This window comes from Sinocyclocheilus anshuiensis, unplaced genomic scaffold (genome assembly GCF_001515605.1).
Source record: "Sinocyclocheilus anshuiensis isolate Anshui unplaced genomic scaffold, SAMN03320099.WGS_v1.1 scaffold1024, whole genome shotgun sequence".
NCBI classification, from domain to species: Eukaryota; Metazoa; Chordata; class Actinopteri; order Cypriniformes; family Cyprinidae; genus Sinocyclocheilus; species Sinocyclocheilus anshuiensis.
In genome coordinates this window covers 895,409-920,513 of record NW_015552843.1, presented here as the reverse complement: position 1 = coordinate 920,513, position 25,105 = coordinate 895,409, and the positions used below count along the sequence as shown (strand labels likewise).

The 25,105-nt window shown below is 37.9% G+C and overlaps 3 protein-coding genes across 6 annotated transcripts; 2 read left to right on the top strand and 1 right to left on the bottom strand.

Annotated features, from left to right (window-relative positions):
- Positions 1-2,826: 2,826 nt before the first annotated feature.
- On the top strand, positions 2,827-13,763 carry LOC107668033 (cold shock domain-containing protein E1-like). Of its 4 annotated transcripts, XM_016459765.1 has the most exons (21): positions 2,827-2,923; positions 3,622-3,820; positions 4,338-4,504; positions 5,042-5,128; positions 6,577-6,674; positions 6,772-6,853; positions 7,385-7,513; positions 7,703-7,828; positions 7,938-8,153; positions 8,250-8,390; positions 8,657-8,824; positions 9,405-9,416; positions 9,678-9,692; positions 10,447-10,554; positions 10,676-10,851; positions 10,938-11,050; positions 11,135-11,254; positions 11,388-11,566; positions 11,650-11,813; positions 11,949-12,081; positions 12,254-13,763. In XM_016459765.1, the coding sequence occupies exons 2-21, from the start codon at positions 3,622-3,624 to the stop codon at positions 12,299-12,301; spliced, it is 2,481 nt and encodes an 826-aa protein (XP_016315251.1). In that variant the 5' UTR covers positions 2,827-2,923; the 3' UTR covers positions 12,302-13,763. The 4 variants fall into 4 exon arrangements, with proteins under 4 accessions (XP_016315251.1, XP_016315252.1, XP_016315248.1 ...); XM_016459762.1 differs by lacking the exon at positions 2,827-2,923 and having other exon boundaries at positions 4,338-4,447; XM_016459766.1 differs by lacking the exons at positions 9,405-9,416; positions 9,678-9,692.
- A 112-nt stretch (positions 13,764-13,875) lies between these two features.
- Positions 13,876-16,010, bottom strand: LOC107668034 (ras association domain-containing protein 8-like). The gene is made up of 2 exons (XM_016459767.1): positions 15,858-16,010; positions 13,876-15,201 (listed from the first exon to the last, which is right to left on the bottom strand). Exons 1-2 carry the CDS (start codon positions 15,958-15,960, stop codon positions 13,895-13,897), a joined length of 1,410 nt encoding a protein of 469 aa, XP_016315253.1. The 5' UTR covers positions 15,961-16,010; the 3' UTR covers positions 13,876-13,894.
- Positions 16,011-18,371: 2,361 nt separating this feature from the next.
- Positions 18,372-24,894, top strand: LOC107668008 (DNA-(apurinic or apyrimidinic site) lyase 2-like). The gene is made up of 6 exons (XM_016459737.1): positions 18,372-18,554; positions 18,667-18,750; positions 18,919-19,099; positions 19,170-19,313; positions 19,389-19,458; positions 23,384-24,894. Exons 1-6 carry the CDS (start codon positions 18,440-18,442, stop codon positions 24,479-24,481), a joined length of 1,692 nt encoding a protein of 563 aa, XP_016315223.1. The 5' UTR covers positions 18,372-18,439; the 3' UTR covers positions 24,482-24,894.
- The last annotated feature ends 211 nt before the right edge of the window (positions 24,895-25,105 follow it).

Below are 25,105 nucleotides of genomic sequence, written 5' to 3'. Positions count from 1 at the left end.
AAACCAGAGAAATCCTTTTTTTTTTTTTTTTTTATCAGTGAATGGACAAGAAGGATGTGAGAATAAATATCTATGATTTGTTTTCCTAAAATGCTTAAAAGTCTTATGGATTTGGAATGACGAGTGAGTAAATGACAATTTGGTGTGAACTATCCCTTTCAATTTTTAAATTCTGATGAATTTTCTGTAGTTTTTTTCCCCCTTATATTTTCTTGTTTGTTGTTTTCAAAATGTAAACATTGATATCTAGCACCGCTTTAATTCACTCATTGTTTACTCAAGTACAGAACTTAAATTTGATGTAGCAGAAGGAAAATTTAACTTGATCAAGTTTGTGACCTCATGACGGAATTGTAGTTGCTCTTTAGCACGCTTTGCACTAGTCCAGATGTGTTTTCCTGAGAGAAAGGGGTCATAATTACTTAAGCCTGCTGAGAAGAATTTAGTAGTCCTTGACCCAACTTTGTGTGCAGATGAGGCACACTTGCATGTTGTCTGTAGGGTCCTCACCCCAACACACCCACAGCCCTCGACTGACCTTACTGTGCTGCTTTGTTCACTGGTTGTTCTTGTTGCCTCTCCTCCAGTTTTTCACCACCCCTTCCCTCCTTTCTTCACCTTTGCAGAAATCCTGAGGTGTTTTGTTGGGTGTGTAACCAAAAGGAGAGGGGAGAGGGAAGGGAGGAACTGCAACACAACGGCTGACTTAAAAATAAACTCTTTACTCAGAACACTGCTTAATCCGATCAATCCCAGGTGTAGTAGATTTGGCCACTGTGTATGGGAGAATTATGGGTAGTCCCTGGAAAGGTTTTGTCGAGTTTACCTTGCCGGCGTCGCCACCTGCAGCGTTCGTTAGTGCTGACCTGAACAGCACCTCACCCGTCGGGCTCAGCCTGTCACCCTACGCCCGATCTGTAAGTGCCCTGCCATCCGCTCTCCACCCCACTGTCCCCCACTCTTCCGAACTCTACTCGTTCATTAAACACCCACTGTCGCCCCTCTCTGAGCTGTTCCTTTACTCCATCATCCTGATCACCAGGCTTAGAGGCTGGCCTCGATCACTTGCCATAGGGATAAGCAGCAATGAGAGGTGGAGAGGCAAAGTAATGATATTTCCTCTATAGTAGCTGAGCGTAGATTTGTTTATTCAGTCAGCTGCTGTTGAACCATGTGTGATTGGCAGTAAATGGATATTAGGCTTTGTTGTCTGGCGCTGAGTGAATCAAAGCATTTATGGGTGTGTAAAGGCCTGTATGTGTTTCGATGTAATGGCCTAGTGGTCGAGGCTGGTCAGAGTCTGTGTCATCTAACCATTTGTTGTTATCGCGTAGTTTAGTAGTGCCATTCCCAGTCGCTTCATCAAACTAACACGTTCTGATTTTCCTTGAGCATGTCTCCTAGCAAGGGTGGGGAATAATGGTGCTTTTCCGCTACATGGTATGGCTCGGTACGGTTCACTTTTGGGGGGTTTTCCACTGGGTACAGTACCTGGTACTTTTTTTAGTACCACCTCGGTTGAGGTTCCAAGTGAACCGTACCGTTACCAAAACGTGACGTGTAAACTCTGCTTATCACGGATTGGCCAGAGAGAATCGTCACTACCTACGTCACTGAACTTGCACCACAAACACAACAGAACTGCTAGATTTAAATCAGCACAGCCAGCGAAGGATCGAACGCAACTGTTTTGAATGAGCGCACCTTTTTTTAACAACCAAAAAGTGGCTGTTTCGTTGTCTGTTGAGGAAGTACAGACGTTCCTCTCGTTGATAGCAGAGGAGGGGATCCAGCGAGAGCTTGATGGGGCGACGTGGAATTAAAACGTTTTTCAGGAGTCGTGGCAGTAGAGGCGGCGCAACTATAACGACATGTGAATAATCCCGCCCACTCTAAAGCGATACTAAACTGCAGTGGAAACGCGAGCCGAGCCGTACCACGCAGTGGAAAAGCGCCATTAGAGTAAAAGGAATAGTTCACCCCAAAAAATCTTATGTGAAACAAAGATCATTTGAAGAGGGTTTTTTTTGTCCATACATTGTCGTCTTGTGTGTTCCTCAAAAGAAAGTCAATTTTATGGTTTGGAATTACAATTAGGATGAGTAAACAAAGACAGAACTTTCATTTTTGAGTGAACTATGCTTTAAAGCCTGTTCACACTAAGTGTGTTGTGATAAAATTATTTGATTCACAGATGGTTGTTTGCAAATGATGTGTTCCAGTCATTCACATGCTTTAATTCAAAATGCAAAACACATTTCACAATTATTCCAACTCATCACTTAAATGTAAGATTCAACTTGAATAGAGCAGTAAAAGTTAAATGATGTGATGCACTGACATTGGAATGTACCACAGTGTAAAGATAATATTGGTGAACTGTAGAAATAGTACAGCTGTTGTAATGGATATGGTAATTTGTTGGTTGAGTATATTGACTTTCCCATGTGTCGGTTACTTTAATCGTTCTGTGGATGCTTTTATTCAAAGAAAATGCAAGCATACTTGCCATATCACTACTTTTAGACTTACTTAGCCAGAATTGTTTGTTGCTTTTATGGCTTTTAATGTTCCTGTAAATTAGCTGCCAGCCGTTTTAACTTTTTTAATGTCAGTTCCCGGACATTTGACCCAAATGCACATATTTTTTTGTTTAGGTTTGTTTAGGTTTAGGGTTTTCATACTTTCTATTGTTTAGATTTCTTCCTGGAAGTTCTTTCAAATTACATATTCCCAGCTACCTGCTAGTAATTACTAGAACCTTAACGAAAGGCATAAGGAGCGTGTTTTGGTCAGTCTGCTTGCTGCCCCCACCCCTTCCACCTCAAGCCAGCCAATCCCCCGCTCCGCTTCAGTCTCATGCCATGTCTCTCGTGCATCAGGGGGCAAAAAGCAAAAGCGGACCCCCTTATATCAGCGATCCGTAAGTGGGCATGATGGGACAGTCTGTGCCGGCTTGATGTCCTCACTGGCAAAGAATACCAGACACTGTAACCGCATGCTTTAAGTTAGGAGTTGTAAAGCTTTTGGCTATACAGGGGTTTTGGGTCAATAAAATCTGTTTTCGATTGTCTAACTTTTGACCACATGCTTGCCCAACCGTTCACGTACAGTTCACTTAATTTATGGGTGAAGTTCTACACAAAGACCAAGTTTTAACTTTGAATGTGTTGACGATTTTGTTTGCGTGTCTACTCTAATATATAACTAAGTCAGTGTGAAGTGGATTAAAAGCATGAATTTTAATTTTACTTTCTAGGTTTAATATGAAACCGATAATACTTGCATTTGTGTTCTTGGGTATTGTGCAGATACAGCAGATTTATCCTGGTCATTTGGATCTACTTGATCAGGCAACTAGTTTAAGCTGACCAAAGGGAGAAGAGAAACTTAAACATACATGCCACAACAAATTACTGGGACAGTGTTCCCCTCTTTAAATTGTTCTTTTTCGTAGTTGCAGATACTTGCAGCATTTAAAAATCCTATTTCATCCCATTTTACCATTTCCCACACTTGTGTTCTGATCTGTTGTGAAGCAGTCGGATGTGTGGAGAATGCTAAAGGTCGAAAACTGAGCAAGTGTATTTTTAACTCATCCTATGTCTTATTTTCCCATAGATGAGTTTTGACCCCAGTCTGCTGCATAATAATGGTCATGGTGGCTTTGCCAATGGAACGGGCATGGGAATTCGTGAGACGGGAGTGGTTGAAAAGCTGCTAGCATCATATGGCTTCATTCAGTGCTCTGAGAGACAGGCCCGCCTCTTCTTTCACTGCTCTCAGTACAACGGCAACCTGCAAGAGCTAAAGATCGGAGGTATGAGCCAAATGAGGTGGGGGAAATAGCAGGAACTAGGGCTGAATAGTGTAACTAAACAATTACGTATTTAGCCTTTTGATGATAACCTTTTTGGTCTAGCTTTATTACCAACAAATTGAATGTTTCTGATCCAGACAAGTCATTGAACCAGCATTTTGAATTGTGCCATTTCAAATTGCTAAAACACTGCTTTAATTGTTTCAAGGAAATTAATTAAACCTACCCAATCTAATGCCTTTTTTTGCTACTGAAAGCTGAGACTCTTATCTCCACTTTAACCATCTCATACTTGAGAGTTGGTGCTTCTTTAGGGAAGCTTGTGGCCGAAATACAACAATTATTAAAATTAATTGCAGTATACAAGTCACCAGTAAAAACACAATAATGACAAGACCTAATAGGAACCTTGATGTAAAAAAAAAATACATGCAGTAAATATTTAGTTTATTGCTTTTAGCATGTATCTTAATGCGGGAACTGACTTCCATGTTTTGTCTGTTCTGCCATTTTTCAGACGATGTGGAGTTTGAGGTGTCGTCTGATAGACGCACTGGCAAACCAGTTGCGGTGAAGCTGGTAAAAATCAAGGCAGAAATGTTGCCAGAAGAGCGAATTTCTGGGCAGGTGGGGCCTGACTTGCACGCCTCTCCTTTAACTGTGCTGCATGGTTTTATTCATCCAGTTAAGGAACACATTTTACTTTCGTGTTTTATTGTCCTTGTCCCATTAATGTCCATCATTGTTGGAGTTTCGAGCTCATTTTTAATCCATATTGACTTGGAAAATGCATAAATCACTAGTTTCTATTATTAAGAGTTACGTAGAAATCCTATTGACCGACCTGATGCTAATGCTTTGCTTTTGTGGGTTTACAATGAGCTTGATTGTCTTTGTGTTTTGTGGTCTTGTTGGGAGAACTTTTCATCTTCATTTAATATACAGTTATGAGAGAAACAAATCTTGATTTGTTCTCAATATGAAGTCTGTCATTCATGTACTTAAATAATTTTTTGACTGGTTCCTTGAACTCAGATGTATAAGTCAAATATGAATGTTTCTTTTAATGATTTTTTTTAAATCTGTCTTTAGTTCAGAACATGTTGCGCATCTGTGTTCAGGGACTTTCTCTTTAGCATTTAAACATGGTTAGTTGATCCTGTCTCTCACCAATGCAACCTCTAACCCCATCTTGTCTATTTGCATGTCCCCTTTTTTCAGGTAGTGTCAGCTATCCCTTCTCACTTGGACGGGAAGTCCGCACCTGGACAAGTGCCCACTGGCAGTGTGTGTTATGAGAGGAATGGAGTGAGTGTCATTTATTCTCATTTGCAGAGTTTCCTATACATTTTAGTAGGGCTGGGCGATAAATCGATAACGATATTTATCGCACAATATAGATTTCCTCGATAAACGATAACAAGAGTTTGATAAATGTTTGATATAATGCGGCAAAGGCTCAACGAAAGAGCGCTAGTCATTTGAAGTGCGCCACTCGGAGCATTTATCCACTCGGCTCAAAGTTCAAACAGCGGCGCGAGCTTCACTAGAGCAGATGTGTTCACTCGCTGACGCGACACTGAACAGCGCTGTGAGATCCAGTGTGAAGCGCTTGAATTCAGCGAGGAACACAAATGACTGTTTACACGCAGATGAAACAGCGCTGACAAACAGCAGAAACACTGCGCAACGATACAGTCAGAAGACTTTTTAATCTACAAATCGCCGCCATTTACCATGGATTTACTGTAGTAGCACAAACTGCACCATGGTATTGTGTCAGAAATGTGGGTATTCATGTTGAATTTTATTATATTATTAACGTAGACATGTATTAAATATATTGAAGGAGGAGTAATGGAATATAATTACAGTATTTTTTTGTGATTAAGCTATAGCATTTATGCATTTATAAATGTATTTAGACTACTGTTTCTCATAAATACTTACAAGCCATATTACATTTTTACCATGGTATTGAGGTGCTATATTTTTGGTTTTAACTGTGATTATCATGATCTAAATGTATGTTATGGAAGACCAATGGTTAAAAAAACACCTTAAACGGTCAGAATAATTCAATTTCACCATATAAAAATGAGATTGCTACCATTTTTACAGATAATACTGATTTTGTTAATGAACATAAATCTACATCTGCATCCTAACTCAAGCTACTATCAAATGTGTATTTCTAAGAGACAATAAAATGTTAATTAAAATGTAATTAATATTATCAGGCAACACAAACTTGTTTCTTGATTTGAAACAATATCACTCATTACTAGAACATGCAGAGTTAAGAAATAATTTTTTTCTATTAAGATATATATTTTAAGGAAAAATGACTGGAGAAGTGTAAAGAATTCAAAAAAGTGTTTGTCATGTTCTGACCATAAAGAATAGTTTAAAACCACAATTAACCATCTGGTTTTTACAACTTTCACATTGGAGCAAAAATCTGCCTTTAAACTTGAAAGAAATCAAAAGTTTACATTTATCGTGATAATTATCGATATCGACTGATATGAAAAAAAAATATCGATCATTTTTTGGCCATATCGCCCAGCCCTACATTTTAGACATTTGCTTGTCTTGTTCCACCCTTTTGAGACCATTTTGGGACAGATACAACTTGGCAAACTAATAGAAAAGCTGAGTGAATAACAGTTCTGTGGTTCATAAACTTGTCTTTATATGGCACTGATTGTGCCAGTTGCTGTTTCTGAATGTGTTTGTGGTTTGAATCTTCTCAGGAAGTGTTTTATTTGACCTACATCCCTGACGATGTTGAAGGCAACGTCACTTTAGATACTGGAGATAAAGTCAGTTTTTACATGGAGACCAACAAGCAGTAAGTGGATTTAATGTCTGATTGAAATGGGTATAATTTCAAAAGAGGAACTTTTTTTTTTTTTTTTGGATGTTGAAATGGTTTATCTTTGTTTCAGTACTGGTGCTGTTAGTGCTCACAACATTGTATTGGTAAAGAAGAAACAGTCAAGATGTCAGGGAGTTGTTTGTGCTACCAAGGTAAGGATCTTATTCAAAGATGAGTTTGTAGTAGCTGTTTTTTTTGTTTTGTTTTTATGTAGACACTATACTAAGGAATAGTGATCTCCTGCCCTCTGGTGGGAAGGAGAATAGCAAAAGACTTCTCTTATCTCAACATTCTGCTAGAATAGTCAATAAAGGAAGTTGTGTGTTTAGAGACATATATTCATAATGTTAAACAGTTTTTCAAATTTTTGCATTTGAACATTGCAATAACTTGTAATTCTGAACTTATCTGCAAATTTTGTCAACATTCTGCTAGAATAGTCAATAAAGGAAGTTGTGTGTTTAGCGACATATATTCATAATGTTAAACAGTTTTTCAAATTTTTGCATTTGAACATTGCAATAACTTGTAATTCTGAACTTATCTGCAAATTTTTATTGTAAAATTCTAAAATTCAAAGTTACATATTGAATTTAAGTCGAGTGCCAATTTATTTCCCCAAATATATTTTCAAATATATAATTTATTTTAGCTTTTTTCAAATCTATAATTGTGTCTTGCAGGAGGCCTTTGGATTCATTGAACGAGGGGATGTTGTGAAGGAGATCTTCTTCCACTACAGTGAGTTTAAAGGAGATCTGGAGGCTCTACAAGCTGGAGATGATGTGGAATTCACCATTAAAGAAAGAAACGTGAGCAATTGATGAAATGTCTTTTAAAAAGCAAAATATTTGTATTGATGTTCTATTGGTCTTTGGTTAGTAACTAATAGTCACTGATAGGATACGAAAGATTTTACTATCAAACAGTGAAATTGCTATTCATGAGATGCATTGCCGTTTCAAACAGCTGTATTGAGGTTGTTTCTGTGTGTTTCATAGGGCAAGGAAGTGGCCACAGATGTGAAACTGTTGCCTCAGGGCACTGTTATATTTGAGGATATCAGTATTGAGACTTTCGAGGGCACTGTCACCAAGGTTATTCCCAAGGTCCCCACCAAGAATCAGGTTTGTGAATCAGCTCTTGCCATTAATCTTCCCAGACTGTCTCAATAACATTACCATATAGATTCTGCTTGCATGTTAAATCGAATAAGACTCCATCTGTCTCTCTCAGAACGACCCGCTGCCTGGGCGAATCAGTGCCAGAATTAATTTCACTGACAAAGAGCTGCTATTCGGCGAGAAGGACACCAAGGCCAAAGTGACTCTGCTGGAGGGCGACCATGTCCATTTCAATATATCCACTGACCGTCGGGACAAACTGGAGAGAGCGACAAATATCGACATCCTCCCTGACACCTTCCATTTCACAAAGGAGACTCGTGAAATGGTGCGACTGTAGAGCTTTGTCCTTGTGGTTACTTGCAAGGCTGTTTTTACTTTTTGCTAATGTTGGCTTTGTCTCTCTCCTTGTCTTCATGTGCAGGGTGTGATAGCTGCCATGCGTGATGGTTTTGGATTCATCAAGTGTGTGGACCGTGATGCCCGAATGTTCTTCCATTTCAGCGAGGTTCTGGAAGAGAGTCAACTGCACATTTCTGATGAAGTGGAATTCACTGTTGTCCCTGTGAGTTCCCAGATATCACCAGACCTGAACCACTTTTGTGTTCCTGTTTTTGTCTATGTAAATGCTTTCTTTTTTTTTTTTTGTGATGGACTGTATTAAACTGTTCATCATCAGTTGGTCATCCGGTTCACTGGATATAAGAATCAGCTGTTGAAAAACCCAGATTGGTCCACTGCTTAAACTGTACACAAAGCAGAAGCCAATGTAAATTGTAATTGTGGTCTTACATTGACCAGCTTTAAAACATCCCCTCTTTCCTCTCTCAGGACATGCTGTCAGCCCAAAGGAACCATGCCGTACGGATCAAAAAGCTGCCCAAGGGCACGGTGTCGTTCCACACTCAATCTGAGCTGCGTTTTGTGGGGGTGGTGGAGAAAGAAGCTATGTCTGCTACCACCACCAAGAACTCCAGCCCCAGCAAGGGCAAAGAGAAGGTAGACTAAATCTTGACTTCCTGAATCTACACTACTGTTCAAATGTTTGGAGTTGGCAAGGTGGTTTTGAAAAGTATATGCTCATCAAGGCTGCATTTATTTGATCCAAAACGCAGTAAAACTGTAATACTGTGAAAGCTCAATAGAACAGAATTTATTTTAAATATAAATATTTTGTAACTTGTTTTTACTGTCATTTGATTAAATTAGTGTCTTTGCTGAATAATGAAAATCGTAATGACCCCAAACTTTTGAAAGGTAGTGTATATGCAGTTGATTTTAATGTATTTCTTCTTAAATGTGTCCTTGAAGTACACATCTGTGGAAATTTGGTGTAGCACCATCAGTCATAATTATAAAGAGGGATTTTGAAAATGGAGGAATTTAGTGTTTTTGTTTTTAATTCTGCTTTCCAAACTTTTATATCCTGCATCTGCTCGTCTCCCTCTTAATTGACGCAAGCACAAAATACAGTAGCAGGCTTTGAGGTGCTATAAAATGCTACTATCTTTTGTCTGACCTTCTATTCTGTCTTTTTTGTTGTTCCTTTTTTTATTTGAACCATGCTCGTCTTCATTAGAAAAAAGACAAGGTAGGCTGCTGTTTTCTGCATGCTGCCTTTGCTCCACAGTGTAGACTGTTAGAACTTCTGACAACATGATCTTTAACGTGTTGGAGGCAAATTGTTAAAGTACCCAGGATGATATTTTACTTACTGTAATTTTTAGTATAGTAAAAGTTTTATTTTTTATTTGATTCACCTCCAATTCAAACATTTTATGACTGGTTAAATTAAGTCACGGATGTGTCTAATCCTCCGTATTTCTCTTTTTTTTTTCTTTTTTTTTTTAAGGGTAAAGTTGAAAAGGTCAGTTTGATCTGTATGTTCATGACTGTTTGTTTGGTTATGAGGTCTGTTGGCATGAGCTGAGATTGATTTAACAGCATTAAATCATACAGACATGTTAACCTCATAACCATACCAACTCAGCCAAGCTGTGCCACTCGGTGTGTGCATTCTTGTATGAGGGGTATAACGGTTCAGTTTCTGTGTCACTCACGCAATACATTTTTAAGATGGGAACCACACAGTTCATACACATTTTAACCATGGCACAAATGTGTACCAAACAGTGGGTGACAAACTGTATGAGAGCAGTTTTACCCCTTGTGTTAGTGTGTGCATGATGGCTAAATATTGTGAAGCATTAGATGTTTGAGTTTCTTTATTTTACTCATTGTGTGAATACACATTTTCCCCATGCTTTGCATCTTCTTGGATGTTTATTCTGCAAGGCAAACTAGGAGTTTTATGGCTGCTGAGATCCAGAGAGACAATCTTGTTTACATGGTCCTCAAATATCTGCAGACTGATGTGTTGAAACTGGCCTTCAGCGCTGACACTAATCGAAAAATACAAATTTAGTTCACAACTAGGGCTAATTTGTGTATTTAATCAGTCTTGAAGGTGCACTCAGTGGTATTTTTATTTTCAAAAAAGTTTGACATACAGCCCGAGTGTTCATCTCACGAGTCTATATGAGTCTGAGCATCTTAGTTCTGTATATATTGTTAAATGTTGTTGGTTCTTATGTGAATTTATGTATTTGTGTCGTCACCAGGATGCAGAGGAAGGCTTGATTGCGTATGAAGACAGTGGAGTGAAGAACACGCTTCCCTACTATATTAAAGACCTAGAGGGAGGTGCTTACCCACAGGTTGGAGACAAGGTACGTTTGACTGGCACTGTGGCTCGGTGTTACTTGTGCTTGCTGAATATCTCCTTGGACTAATAAAGTAGTTTTTCAACTTGATAATTTGATGTAAAGTAAACCCTCATGTCTCCACTAGGTGGAGTTCTCCATCAGTGAGGTAAAACGCACTGGACAGCAAAGCGCTGTGTCCCTCAAGATCCTTAATCGTGTTGTTGGCACCAAGAGGCTTCTGGGATACATTGCAACACTGAAGGATAACTTTGGCTTCATAGAAACAGCCAATCATGATCAGGAGATCTTCTTCCACTACAGGTAATGAATGTTTCTCCTTGATGGCTTTGCCTCATAGTTTTTTTTTTCTTGTTTGATGATTGTTGTTTAATCTGAATTGTGTGCAGTGAGGTGTGTGGGGATGTGGATAATATGGACCTGGGAGATACAGTGGAGTACACTCTATCCAAGGGCAAAGGAAACAAAATCAGTGCTGAGAAGGTCACCAAAGTTGCAGCTGGTATGTTGCAGAGACTTTTTATTGGTTTGGCATTAATACATTAATATTTGTTTCACGCAAATAACACAACTCTGCGTGTGTCAGTGAATGGTGTAGGAGAAGATGTGAGTAATACCGTGTTCCTGGGGAAAGTGGTTCGGCCCTTGCGCAGTGTGGACCCTTCTCAGACTGATTATCAAGGCCTTATTGAGATCACAGAGGAAGGTGAGTGACACAAGCTCTTTTTTTGTGTATGTGGTACTCTTAAAATCCATCTAGAGCATTTTGTAATCAAGTTAGAAACCATGAACTCCCCTCATTTTTAATAAACTACTGTTATGTGCTCAAACATTTCTAGGAGCCAGCAAGGGTCAGAGTTATCCGTTTGGCATCGTTGGTATGGCCAATAAAGGTGACTGTCTGCAAAAGGGTGAGATGGTGAAGTTTCAGTTGTGTACAGTGGCCCAGACAGGACAAAATATGGCCTGCAATATTGTGCCTCAGCGTAGAGCCCTGGTGGAGTGCGTCAAAGATCAGGTAAACTTACTGATGCAAGAAAGTGAGAAGGTTTTACCTTAAACAACTGGCTAAAAGTGTCTAACTTTTTTACCCCCCCCCAGTTTGGTTTCATCACGTACGAAGTTGGAGAGAGCAAGAAGCTGTTTTTCCATGTCAAGGAGGTGCAGGATGGTCTGGAGCTCCAGGCCGGTGATGAAGTGGAGTTTTCGGTTATCCTGAACCAACGCACAGGCAAATGCAGTGCCTGCAATGTTCGCAGAGTCAGGTAAGACTGTTGGGTGTGAATCTGAGTCACGTGTAATATTAGGATATTATTGAGCTCTTAAATATTTTATATTTATATTGGCTTTTTAATTAATCCAACCAGATTTGTTTTGTTTTTGTTTTTTTTATTACACAGTGAGGGTCCAAAACCAGTAGCAACACCTCGACCTGACAGACTGGTCAATCGCTTGAAGAGCATCACTCTTGATGACACCAACGCCCCCCGTCTTGTTATTATCAGACAGCCTCGTGGCCCAGACAATTCAAAGGTAAAAATAAACTTGATTGTTGAGTCTAAATCAAAAACTAACTTTTTGCAGGTTTTTAGAAAATATTTGTAAACATTCTTGCTTCTAATACTGCAGTCCAGGATACTTTCAGATATGAAACTTGCCTAAAACAATTTTGACATCTTGATATTGACCTCTTTTGTTCCTACAGGGCTTCAATGTAGAGCGGAAATCCCGCCAACCTGGTGTTACTGACTAAGTACTGTTCACCCCTCTCTTCCTCCTCCTCCTCACTATGGAAGAAACACCTTGAAGAAAAGCAATCAGACAGAGGGCAGAGGAAGGGATTTGTGTGTCTGTTTAGTTCGCTCTCATTTTATCTCTCACACATAAACACAATTCACAGAGTAACAAACCCATCAAGACTTGAAAATTATCACACACAATTCCCTTCCTGTGTCACAGGATCCCTTGCAAACAAAAAAAAATCCTCATCTCATTGTCTTCATTGTATGTGTGACGTTTTTGTGTGGTTGTAATTTGAGCAAAACCCCTCGTGTTGTATGAGCGTGTGTGTGTGGTATGCATCACATGTAAACTTGTAAGGTTATGCAGAGGATATGAGGGGAAATAAGGGGTTTGTAGTTCTCACATCTTTAGATTGAGATGTGGGCACTGTTTGACCCGTTTTTCGTTTCTGCTGAAATTGAAATGCCAGGAATTCTGCACCTGCGGCTGTGTGAGTGAGTTATTGTTTTAGAGTAGCTTTGCCTGTCTGTATTTTGACCTCCGTTATATATACTTTATTCTTCCTGTATCACTTGAATCCTTCTCATGTTGAGTTTCTCACACAGGTGAAGTCGAGATATTGCTGGGCTCTTTCTGCTGAGAAATAAAATGACTTTAAGGTTCTTTTCGCTCACGTTTTCCATACCAATTCCATAGGTTTTAATATGGATCTGAAAACTTAATACATTTTCTCTCCGCTCAGAAGCCGCTTGTGTATGGTTTTTGATGTGTAAATTACTATTTTTTGGTTATTTTCAAATTACATTGGCTTGTTTTCTTTTTAAAGAGCCTTTATTTTAATTCCTGTTTTGATTTCATAAGCTCAATCTGTTTATGGGCAAGTGCAGAATTCCTAATGGCATCTTGTAGCCTGCGGTCCTTTTTATATAGCTCTTTTTCTTTGCACATGTACTTTCCTTTTTTTCCTTTGAGTTCTACTTAATGTCTGCTAATGAATAAATTAATAAAGAAAAAGGTGCCTAAAAACAAACAAAACAAAAAAATAAAAACAAAAAAAATTGGTGTCTCTATCCTCGAACAGCCACCAAAATATAAGCGCAATTGTAGAGTGGCTCTTTTTTCCCCCCATGTAGAGAATACTGGTGTGCATCCTCCCCCATACCTGTGGGTTGCAGTATATACTAAGTAATGTGTGCTTTTACTTGGGTGGACTTTTTGAAAACCTGAATAAAACAAATGTATGCAGGACATAAGAAATGGGGGAAGTGTAATGAGTAAAATTTTAAAACATGCAAAGAAATTTGATTACATGGATAGAGGCTATTTGCAGTGCTTCTTATGACAAATGGAGCTATAACTGTCATGAATATTCTCTGGAGCACCCTCGGTTTGTGTTGAACCTTAAGGTTCTATATACTTTTGTTAATGGTCTTGAATGAAACAATTGAAATAAACATTTTATGAGAATCAAAGATGTATTATGTTTAATTTTGTATTAGCAAAGTACTGTACGGAACCTTTAAACATCTTCATGCCTTTGCACACTTTTAAACGAGGTATCCATGAAACCTAAAAGAACGGAAGTTTAGAAGTTTCAGAGTGCTTAAACTCTGGTGCTTCCCAAATGTATGGTGATTTCAGAGCGGTGAACTATCTTGTGTTTTGTCTCTGATGTTGGATTTTGGCTCCGAGACCATCGCGTCCACCACTCCCAAAGGTCTTCTGGTCCACTTAGAGGAGGATTTGATATCTGGTTTGCTGAAACAAGCACATATGGGAGTTTGGACTCCAGCGTTGTCACCGCCCTGTTTGTTCCAGCATCTCCACATGATCCGTCTACTGAGATCTGTATTTTTTTGACGCTTGTTTGGGCAGGTTTTGTCGCATCTGCTTGGATATTCTCTCTAGTGACATCTTCATGACCTGTTTGCTGCTGGGAGTTTCTCAAGTCCATCACTTGCAGTTTCTGTTTGTACTCTTCCAGCTTAGCTTTGCACTCAGCAGCTTCTTCTTTTATCTGAAGGAACTGCCTCTGAAGGTCTCTCTCAAAGACTTCCTCCGCCTTGAGCTCATTGAGCCAGAACTTGAGCTGCTCCTCTTCTTCCGACAGCAGCTCGGAAAGCTCCCTGGTAGCTTGCTGCTGCTCTAGCTCAAGGATCAACTGGTCCGTTGACTTAATTTTGTGCTGTAGTTCTTGCAGACTTGCCTGTTGTTGGACAACTAGACTTCTTAACTCTACAGTCTCTTTACTCTCGGTCTCTTGATGGATTGTTTGGACCACTGGATTATGGGTTTTCAGGTCCTCTGTGCCTTTCCGTTCCTCTTCCTCTCGTCTCTCACATACAGCACTCTCATCAGTGTATCTCCCACGGTTCCCAAGGCAACTGATCAAAGGCTGATGTGGTGCAACTCTATTTTTGTCTCTTGGCTCCGGTGTCCCAGAAGCCAGGGATCTTTTGGTTGTGTTATCTGAGTGCCCATTTCCTTTTTTGCCCTCCTTGTCTTTCCCCTTATCTCGTCCTGATTGCTGCTTCCCACCTCTGCCCAAGTTTTCCAGCCAACCCCATGCTTCCTCCATTAGCGTTAGCGACTTCCGCTTGGGTCTCTTCGGTTCCTCGGGTGGTGGCTCGGAGTGGATACAGAGGTGTGACAGTGGTGGGAGGCTCTGGCGGTGTAGGGCGATTGCCCCGCTGCCTCTCCGTGCTCTCCCTGTCCCCTCCGCTCGCCTCATTTGGGCTTTGGGCTGGTTTGTTTCTTCCCCAAGGGATGGACTGATATGCTTCAAAGTGAGCTGCACCTCCTTAGCTTGCTCACCATATTTCTCCAAGGACTCCAAGAGACGTTCATCTGGAGTCACATTACGTTCATATTCTTTGAATTTTTCTCTCAGAGTGTATCGACCAGTGCGACCTATGGGAAAACAATATTAAAAGTGATATTTTTGGGACAAACAGATGCTTTTATCCAAAGCAACTTACAGATGATGAATCAATTCATCTTAAGGAGGCAATATAACACAAGAAGAGCTACAATACAAACTTTCAAATATTGTCCAGAATAGTACAAGCTAGAATAAACTACTTCATTAATATTATCAGGGATTTGGCTGTTTGGAGAGTCAGAACAATCATTTTTTAATCAAAACATTAACTGTAACCGTTTTACTCACCCTTCTTTCATTCCAAAATTGTCCTCTGTGGAACACAAAGATATTTTGATATGAACTGTTTTTGTCCATATAATGGAAATCACTGTGGTCCAAAACAACTTTGACTTTAATCGTTTGGACAGAAACACAGACAAATTACAAAATATCTTCTATGTTCCACAGAATAAATAAAGTTGTACAGGTTTGGGACAATACGAGGTTGAGTATATCATGACCAAATTGTTATTTTGGGGTGAACTGTCCCTTTAAGGCCTTTAAGGGCATTTGACCTTCTTATGAATGTTCAGTAGTTTCAGCAAATGCTTGCAGACTAATTGTATGATTTCTTCATGTTCATGTTTTTGACAGTTGTTTCATGAAATAATTAGCTCCAAGATGTTGGCCCAGATTAACTTACCAAGTGCCCGTGCTAAAGCGATGACCACCTCCTGACATGTTGTTTTGTCAGTGACTCCACACACTATGCGCTGGACTCCTTCGACATACACCTTTACTTCCATTCTAAAAGAAAAATAAATCAGATGTTTGTTTCTTCTGTCTAAACCTTTCTGTAAGCCTAAAATGTCACATTCTCAAGAAAATGTCAATCCAATAAAATGACTTGTTCACTCCATAATAAATATTCACCCCCAAGTTGTATTCACTCAATAACGAACTACTGATCACTGGTTTATGTAGAGAAAAAATGTAATATGAACATTCAGTAAGCCAATGTAATAATATAGCATTTTGAATATGAACAGAATAAATCTATTTTTTTAAGCAAGTAAATGATATACTATCATATGTGGTTGTATAGATGGTTGAGTTCATAAAATTAGATTCTGATTTTATGGAGGGTGTGTACTGTACCTGTCTTGATGATCAGAAAATTGAAGCGTAGTAAAATCCTTGCACTTAGATAAGAGGCAGTTCGGTCTATGTTGTCCTGGTGTACATGGAAAAGTCTTCTTGTCATCCTTGACTTAGCTGAGCAAGTACAAACCCTTCCCTTCAGTAAACATTCAGATCAAGACTGATAACAGACTTCGGCTGTAGATGTTGGTATGTGTGTTTGTCTACAGTGCAGTACATAAATTCCCTAGACATTTTTTATTTTTTTTGGATGCTACTTATTTTGAATTTGAGTAAACATGTTTACATTTGACTTATACTGGGGCCAAAACAGGGCTTCAGTTACTAAACATGCTGTATGTTTTCTTGCAATCTATACTATATCTTAAAAATACTTATGTCCTTGCAGTCAGATGTTTAAGAAAACATGAGCACAGACAGTTAAATAATGAATATACTATATGAGCTACTATTTAGTCAAAATAAATATAGTCACCGTGAAGTGACCATTGATTTTTTTTTAAATAATAATTCAGTAAATAAAACATTTAACACATTTTATTTTGTAATATGAAATGGTATTTTGATGAACGTTTTAAGAAATCTACATATACATATTTTCTGCCTTGATTTAATTTGTAAAAAAATGAATGTAACTAAATGTAATCAATTTTAATCAATTTTAAAGGTATTTCAATTTATCTAAAATTTCTGAAACATCAGACAGAAAAAATAGGGCGAGTTATAACACTAATAAAATGTTTTATATTTTAACATTTCTGCATGAATGTATTGTGGTTATCAAATGTACTTGTGGCTTCTGTATATTTGTTTCTTTTAAAAGTGGTTCTGTACAAAAAAAAAAGATATTTAAAATAAATTATACAAGATACTAAAATGCATTGTGGAAAACTGCATACTGGTTACAGGGCCATACTCGTCTAACATTTAGACCAGTAGTATTTTGAATAAACGCAGGTGTAAAGACTTTTATTTTGAAAACATTGATACGGACAAAAATAAGGTCAGTACTTCACACATGCATTTAGATTCTGATTTTATGGAGGGTGTGTACTGTACCTGTCTTGATGATCAGAAAATTGAAGCGTAGTAAAATCCTTGCACTTAGATAAGAGGCAGTTCGGTCTATGTTGTCCTGGTGTACATGGAAAAGTCTTCTTGTCATCCTTGACTTAGCTGAGCAAGTACAAACCCTTCCCTTCAGTAAACATTCAGATCAAGACTGATAACAGACTTCGGCTGTAGATGTTGGTATGTGTGTTTGTCTACAGTGCAGTACATAAATTCCCTAGACATTTTTTATTTTTTTTGGATGCTACTTATTTTGAATTTGAGTAAACATGTTTACATTTGACTTATACTGGGGCCAAAACAGGGCTTCAGTTACTAAACATGCTGTATGTTTTCTTGCAATCTATACTATATCTTAAAAATACTTATGTCCTTGCAGTCAGATGTTTAAGAAAACATGAGCACAGACAGTTAAATAATGAATATACTATATGAGCTACTATTTAGTCAAAATAAATATAGTCACCGTGAAGTGACCATTGATTTTTTTTTAAATAATAATTCAGTAAATAAAACATTTAACCCATTTTATTTTGTAATATGAAATGGTATTTTGATGAACGTTTTAAGAAATCTACATATACATATTTTCTGCCTTGATTTAATTTGTAAAAAAATGAATGTAACTAAATGTAATCCATTTTAATCAATTTTAAAGGTATTTCAATTTATCTAAAATTTCTGAAACATCAGACAGAAAAAATAGGGCGAGTTATAACACTAATAAAATGTTTTATATTTTAACATTTCTGCATGAATGTATTGTGGTTATCAAATGTACTTGTGGCTTCTGTATATTTGTTTCTTTTAAAAGTGGTTCTGTACAAAAAAAAAAGATATTTAAAATAAATTATACAAGATACTAAAATGCATTGTGGAAAACTGCATACTGGTTACAGGGCCATACTCGTCTAACATTTAGACCAGTAGTATTTTGAATAAACGCAGGTGTAAAGACTTTTATTTTGAAAACATTTGATACGGACAAAAATAAGGTCAGTACTTCACACATGCATTCAGCTTGAATCGTCCGACGTTGTTTGACAGATAAACATGAAGATTTTAACATGGAATATAAACGGCATACGAACGTTTAAAAATGGCATCAAGAAAATTTTGGATTCATTCGATGCCGATATAATCTGCGTCCAAGAGACTAAAGTTACCCGTAAGTGTTTTAAAGAAACTTTAAAGAAGACTTTGAATGGCTTGATAAAGCACATGTGCCCTGTTTTTAACAATGTAATAACTTTAACAGCTCAGCATACATTCTTTTTCAGGTGACCTGTTGGATGAGAAGACAGCAATTGTTGATGGCTACAATTCATACTTTAGTTTTAGCCGAGGACGAAGTGGATACTCGGGTAAAGCAGCCTACAGAACCATTAAACGACAGTAAAGTGACTTAAAATTAAAACTGGAATGTTTTAAACACCGGATTCATGTCCATATTTTTAATTTTTAAAAATAAACGTAGCCTTGTTTTTACATTTACTGTCTGCAATGAGCAACCTGAATTTCTCCATGACCAGGCGTAGCGACCTACTGTAAGGATACTGCTACTCCGTTCCTGGCTGAGGAAGGATTGACAGGTCTGCTGGCCAATCAGGGAGAGGCTGTTGGTTGCTATGGTGTCCAGGTTGAGTTGTCTAGTGAGGAGCCTCTGGCGCTGGACAATGAAGGAAGGGCTGTCATCACTCAGCATCACTTCATGTAAGTTTAAGGATCTTGGACATTAACATGTTGTGAACGTTGTTTTCACATATTTTTTTATTATTCTCAGTGGCAAAGATGGACCACAGAAGCTGACCGTTATCAATGTTTATTGTCCCCGAGCTGATCCAGACAAACCTGAGAGAAAACAATACAAGCTCCAGTTTTACCAGCTCCTCCAATGCAGAGCTGAAGCCATCTTGAGCTCAGGGAGGTGAGAGAGAGATCTTACAAAAAAGATCTAAGATGTCTATTTGTTTGATTAACCCATTCCTCTGTCACTCTTCAGTCATGTGATTGTATTGGGAGATGTTAACACTTCTCATCGACCCATAGACCATTGTGACCCAGATGATGTGGTAAGTCCTTTAACGTGTTCCTCCATCATTATTTCAAGATTTCTGTTAACTCCAGTTGTCCTGACTAGGGGTGACAGTTAAGTCCACAGTAAAAGCAAAAATGCACTGTATAATGCAACAGTCACAAACAATTATAATATATTTGCTGATTAATAAAGTGCAACAGTGCCCACTTTTTAGTGATGCTGGTTGCGAACATATTTTCCCATTCTTTTTTCCCCATAAGGATTTTAAAATCTTGTTATAAGCCATGAACCGAACTAACCAGCTATGAGATAAATCAAGAGGTTACAAATTTTGATTAGAAGCAAAAAAGCATTTGAAAATCAGACCAAAAGATAAAAGGTGCTCAACAGTTCAGTGTACTGAACATCTTTAATGAGGGAAAGAACTACAATGCCAAGAAACTTTGAGAATTGTAAGGTCCACGTGAAGATATCCAATGGTGGATGAATTTTATTATGAACTCAAATTTAGGTTAAAATGCCAATTATTATTGATCCTTCATAGGATAATTTGTCTAGACATCTGATTCTATTTAGCTCTTTAATCTTATTGTACTCAATCATTTGCATTCTCATGTCGCTCAGAGATATCGCATTGGCCGTTAGCATACCTCACGGTCACATACTCGCCAGTCTTGGTTATTAGACAGAGGTAATTGACTAATATTTTAGATGGCCGCTCTTACATGCTTGCTCGTTCTAAAAGTACTTTTATTTAGTCCCCATAGATCTGTACACACTTGAATAAAGCAACATTATCTCTAGTCAGAGGTCACAACCACTACTACAGTAGATGTGACCCTGGACCACAAAACCAGTCTTAAGTCGCTGGGGTATATTTGTAGCAATAGCCAAAAAAACATTGTATGGGTCAAAATTATAGATTTTTCTTTTATGCCAAAAATCATTAGGATATTAAGTAAAGATCATGTTCCATGAAGATATTTTGGAAATTTCCTACTGTAAATATATCAAAACGTAATTTTTGATTAGTAATATGCATTGCTAAGAACTTAATTTGGACAACTTTAAAGGCAATTTTCTCAATATTTTGATTTTTTTGCACCCTCAGATTCCAGATATTCAAATAGGTGTAGCTCGAACAAATATTGTCCTATTTCATAACATGAAACTTATTTATTCAGCTTTCAGATGATGTATAAATCTCAATTTTGAAAGTCCATTTTGTGGTCCAGGGTCACATATGGATAAGCCGACCAACATCACTTTGTTTCCCTGATAGTGTCTTTGGTATGGTCATGCCATTCATGGTTTCCCATGTACACTTAGCTAGAATAATATTACAATAAACAGAGGTTAGGCTCACCCTATTTAGGTTGGTCGAACAACATCCAGTTGACCTAAATGGAAATTCCCTTCAAGCCCTTAGAGTCTAAGTACACTTGAACTAATACCAAGTGTTAGCCGGATCTCTAAAAATCCAGTTGTCGTACCCTATGCTCCATCTCAACTGGATTTTAATCTGTTACTAACCTGACGCAGAAATGCGGTAACAAAGATACAACATAACCTACTAGAGTTCATAATTTTAGAGTAAATGGAATCAATTCAAATGTAGCAATGTATTATTAGTCAGGTAAAATGTATTATGCCAATTACAGTCAATTCAAAGATAATCACTACAAGACACCAGACTCTCAAAGATAAATCTAAGAGTAAAAGATGCATACCTGACTTTAGAAAATACATAGTATGGAGTGTATGGACAGATTGGACACACTCCACACTACGGGCTCTTCAGGCTACAGAATCGCCTGATCCTCTTGCAACATTTACTTAAGTACTTCAGACCAAGACAAACATCTTCCAAATGGAGACAAGAACTAACAATTAGAATTTGCATTGATTAAGGCCTAGACGTGTTAACACCATTTGGGGTCATATAGTTATTTACATGAAAGGCACTGGGAAATGACACACCCTCGATAGTAATCGACTTATCTCTAAACTCAGGATCTGTATGACCTTAGTCTACTTGTAAGATTGAGACCATTGTACCAGACGCATAGAGACAGTTCAAATGATACCAAACATGACTGTAAATAATACTTGCATTCATGTAGAACATTATACTATTGACCATTCTGAGTGAGCTAAGTGGTGGGAGGATGGGGAAGGGGAAGGAAGCGGATGAGAAGGAACTAATACATAGGTGAGAGAGACGTTTTCCCGCATATTCTCTCAGTGAGATGTGGAAACATATGTCTATGTTAATACACTGTGTGTGTATTGTCCGTCTCAGAAGATCAAAGTGTCTGAGGTTCTTTATCAGAATCAAATAAAAAAAAGATGGAGGAAATATAAAAGTATTGATTTAAAGATGTTGATTAGATGTAGATAAGAATTATTTTGCTATGGTTTGCTTTTTTTTAGTTATCTGATTGATGGAGATTACAGAATCATGGGTAATGTAGTTTTTTCACTGTTAAAAACAAACATTTAAAATGTCAACTCAACCAGAGGTCCCTGGCTCAAATTTTTGATTTTGCTAATATTTTTTCTAAAGAAAAACAGACATATATAGTGATGAAAGCCAAAATATTAAATGTCATGGATGAATATTTAATAGTATTTACTATTTAAAGTAATCCACTTTTTTTAAGAGGGGGTCAAAATGGCAAATTTCACTTGAGATTCAGAGCCAAATTACAAGAGGGTAAAAATGATTTCGGAAAGATGGCAGCATCATAATGTTATTTTTACACAGAGATTGGTAGGTCTGTTAGTAAAAATCTGACTTTAGCAATTACAATTGTTTTGATAGAAGGAAACAGGACGCATTCCTATTTTCAACATTACTTATTCTTTAGACATTCTGCTTTAAATACAGTAAGTATTAGCTGTATACAAAGTGACCAACACCTGGTTTTCAACCCCTAAAAATAAGTAAAATATTCAACAATCTGAAAATGGAGCTTCATTGAGATCCCCATGTCTCTGGGACTGAACAATGTAGGGCCTTAAAAATGAAGATCCCAAAAGAAAAGTTTATTAAGGACTAGAATCTAAAATCATATTGTAAGATCTTTAATACTTCTTGAGTTATAGGCATGCAAACTTTGGAAAAAACATATTTATGGCACTGAGACAGGTATGTTCAATGCAGTTGCTTTGACAGAAGTAAACGAGATACATCTCTAGTTTCAACATTATTTGTTCTTCAGACATTCCTCTTTAAAAGAAAAGAAACTCTGGAACCGAACATTATAGGGCCTTAAAAATGAAGATGCCAAAAGTAAAGTTTAAGACCCAATATCTAAAAGGGCATTAAGATCTTTAATACTGCTTGAGTTACAGAGATGCAAACTTTGGTGTAAAAACTTGAAAAGTGCCGTTTCCCCATTTTTGAATGGTCTCCATTGGCACAAAATGCAACAAAGATTGCTAAAGTCAGCAGATTTTACTAATAGACCTACCAATCTCTGTGTAAAAATAACATTATGATGCTGCCATCTTTCTGAAGTCATTTTTAGCCCCCTGTAAATTAGCTCTGAATCTTAGGTGAAAATTGCCATTAGTGGATTACTCAGGAAATATCCATCCATGACATTTAATATTTTGGCTTTCATCACTATACATGTCTGTCTTTCTTCAGAAAAAAATATTAGCAAAATCAAAAATTTGAGCCGGGGAAGTTTCTGAAATTTGGTTGATTTGACACGGAATGACCTTTAATATAATTATATGTGGAACTGTATTTCCAATGGACCAATAAGATTTCATTATGGGCGGAGTCACCCGATGTTACACACTAGAAATAGAAACTAGGTAACCAAGCAAATGTCTTGTTGCAACTGGATAGGACAAAAGCTCAAATTTACACGGAAAAGGTATATTTGTTTTATCGCACAAGTTACATACTAGCATATATCTGCTCTTATTACTGTTCTGTCATTTAGGATAACTTTGAAGATAATCCTGGGAGGAAGTGGCTGGATCATTTTCTGTTTGGAACGGCAGAAAAGACTGAAAATGGAAATACTGAAGATGAACTTACAGACATCTCCCAGAAATCTGCCTCTGGAGGCAAGTTTGTCGACTCCTTCCGCCATTTCCATCCAAAGTGCTCCAATGCCTTCACGTGCTGGTCCACGCTTACGGGTGCCAGGCAGACCAACTATGGCACACGGATTGACTACATCTTAGCCGACCACTGTCTGGTGAAGTCTGCCTTTTTTGGTGTGGACATTATGCCGGAGGTGGAGGGATCCGATCATTGTCCCGTATGGGCGCAGCTCAGCTGTACCCTCAGGTCTAGTCCCAAGTGCCCACCCATGTGCACACGTCACATGCCAGAGTTCACTGGCAGACAGCAGAAACTCTCACGCTTCTTTGTCAAAGTTTCAGAGAAAGAGAGGTTTTCTAAAGTCTCTGAAGAGAGTCTACCTGGATCACAGGATTCTGGGGAAATTCGGGAAAACCTGAATCCTGTAGTACAGGGAAACAGTGTTGCAAAGAAGAGACCTACATGTAGAGAAAAAGATGCAAATGCATCCAAAGCCAAAAGAAGCAATCAGATGAAAACTGAAGGCAATGCTAAAGGAAGTCTTTTAGCTTTCTTTAAGCCTAAACAAACACCATCGATTCCTTCCATTGGAAACTTGAGCCCGAAACAGACAAAATCCTCTGAGGATAGCCCAGGTAGTGAGAGTGATGTCAGAAGCTGCCCTAGCGATGTGCAAACGGAGACCAATCTTTCTTTGGTAACAGAGATGGAGACTGAAAATCAGGATGAAGTGGAAGGAGAATCGACATCCATAGTCAAGTCAAAGGACTGTAAAAAGGGGCCATGCACTGGTTTTTGGAAAGCGGTTTTGCATGGGCCTCCTCAACCACCACTGTGTAAATCACACAATGAGCCCTGTGTCTTACGGACTGTGAAAAAAGCAGGACCTAATTTAGGCCGGCAGTTTTTTGTATGCGCTTGTCCTCAAGGCCATGCCTCCAATCCTCAGGCCAGGTGTAATTTTTTTGCCTGGGTAGATAAAGGGAAGTAGGATAAACTCAAGGAATCTGTATGCATACTGTATATTTCATGTTTTGATTGTATATTTTTGTTTTATATGTAACATTTTTATTGTGCAACAAACAATTTTAAAGGATAAATAATGCTCTTTTGAATTTGGTTTAGTATCATACATTTCTAGCTTCAACATTGTTTGTTCTTCAGACATTCCTCTTTAAAAGATTAAAATTACCCACATTTGGTTTTTGACCACTAAAGATGTGTATAATTGACCAATTACTCGATTATGGGGTCGCATTGAAATCCCAATATCTCTGGAAGTGAACCATATAGGGCCTTAAAAATAGGAATATCAAAAGAATGGTTTGTTAAGAACCAAAATATAAAAGGATATTAAGATAACTTTAATCCTAATTGATCCACAGCCACTCTGATCACACTTTGGGGGGGGAACCTCAAAAAGTTTTTCCTAATTTTGAACGGTCACCATTGGTATGTAATACAACAAAGCTTATTAAAGTCAGCAGATTTTTCTAATATACCTACCAATCTCTGTGTTAAAAAAAAAATCTTCAGAAAACAAATAAAAAAATGTAGCCAGGAACTTTTGTAAAATTTGGTTTTGACATTGAATGACCCAATACTGAGTTTAAAG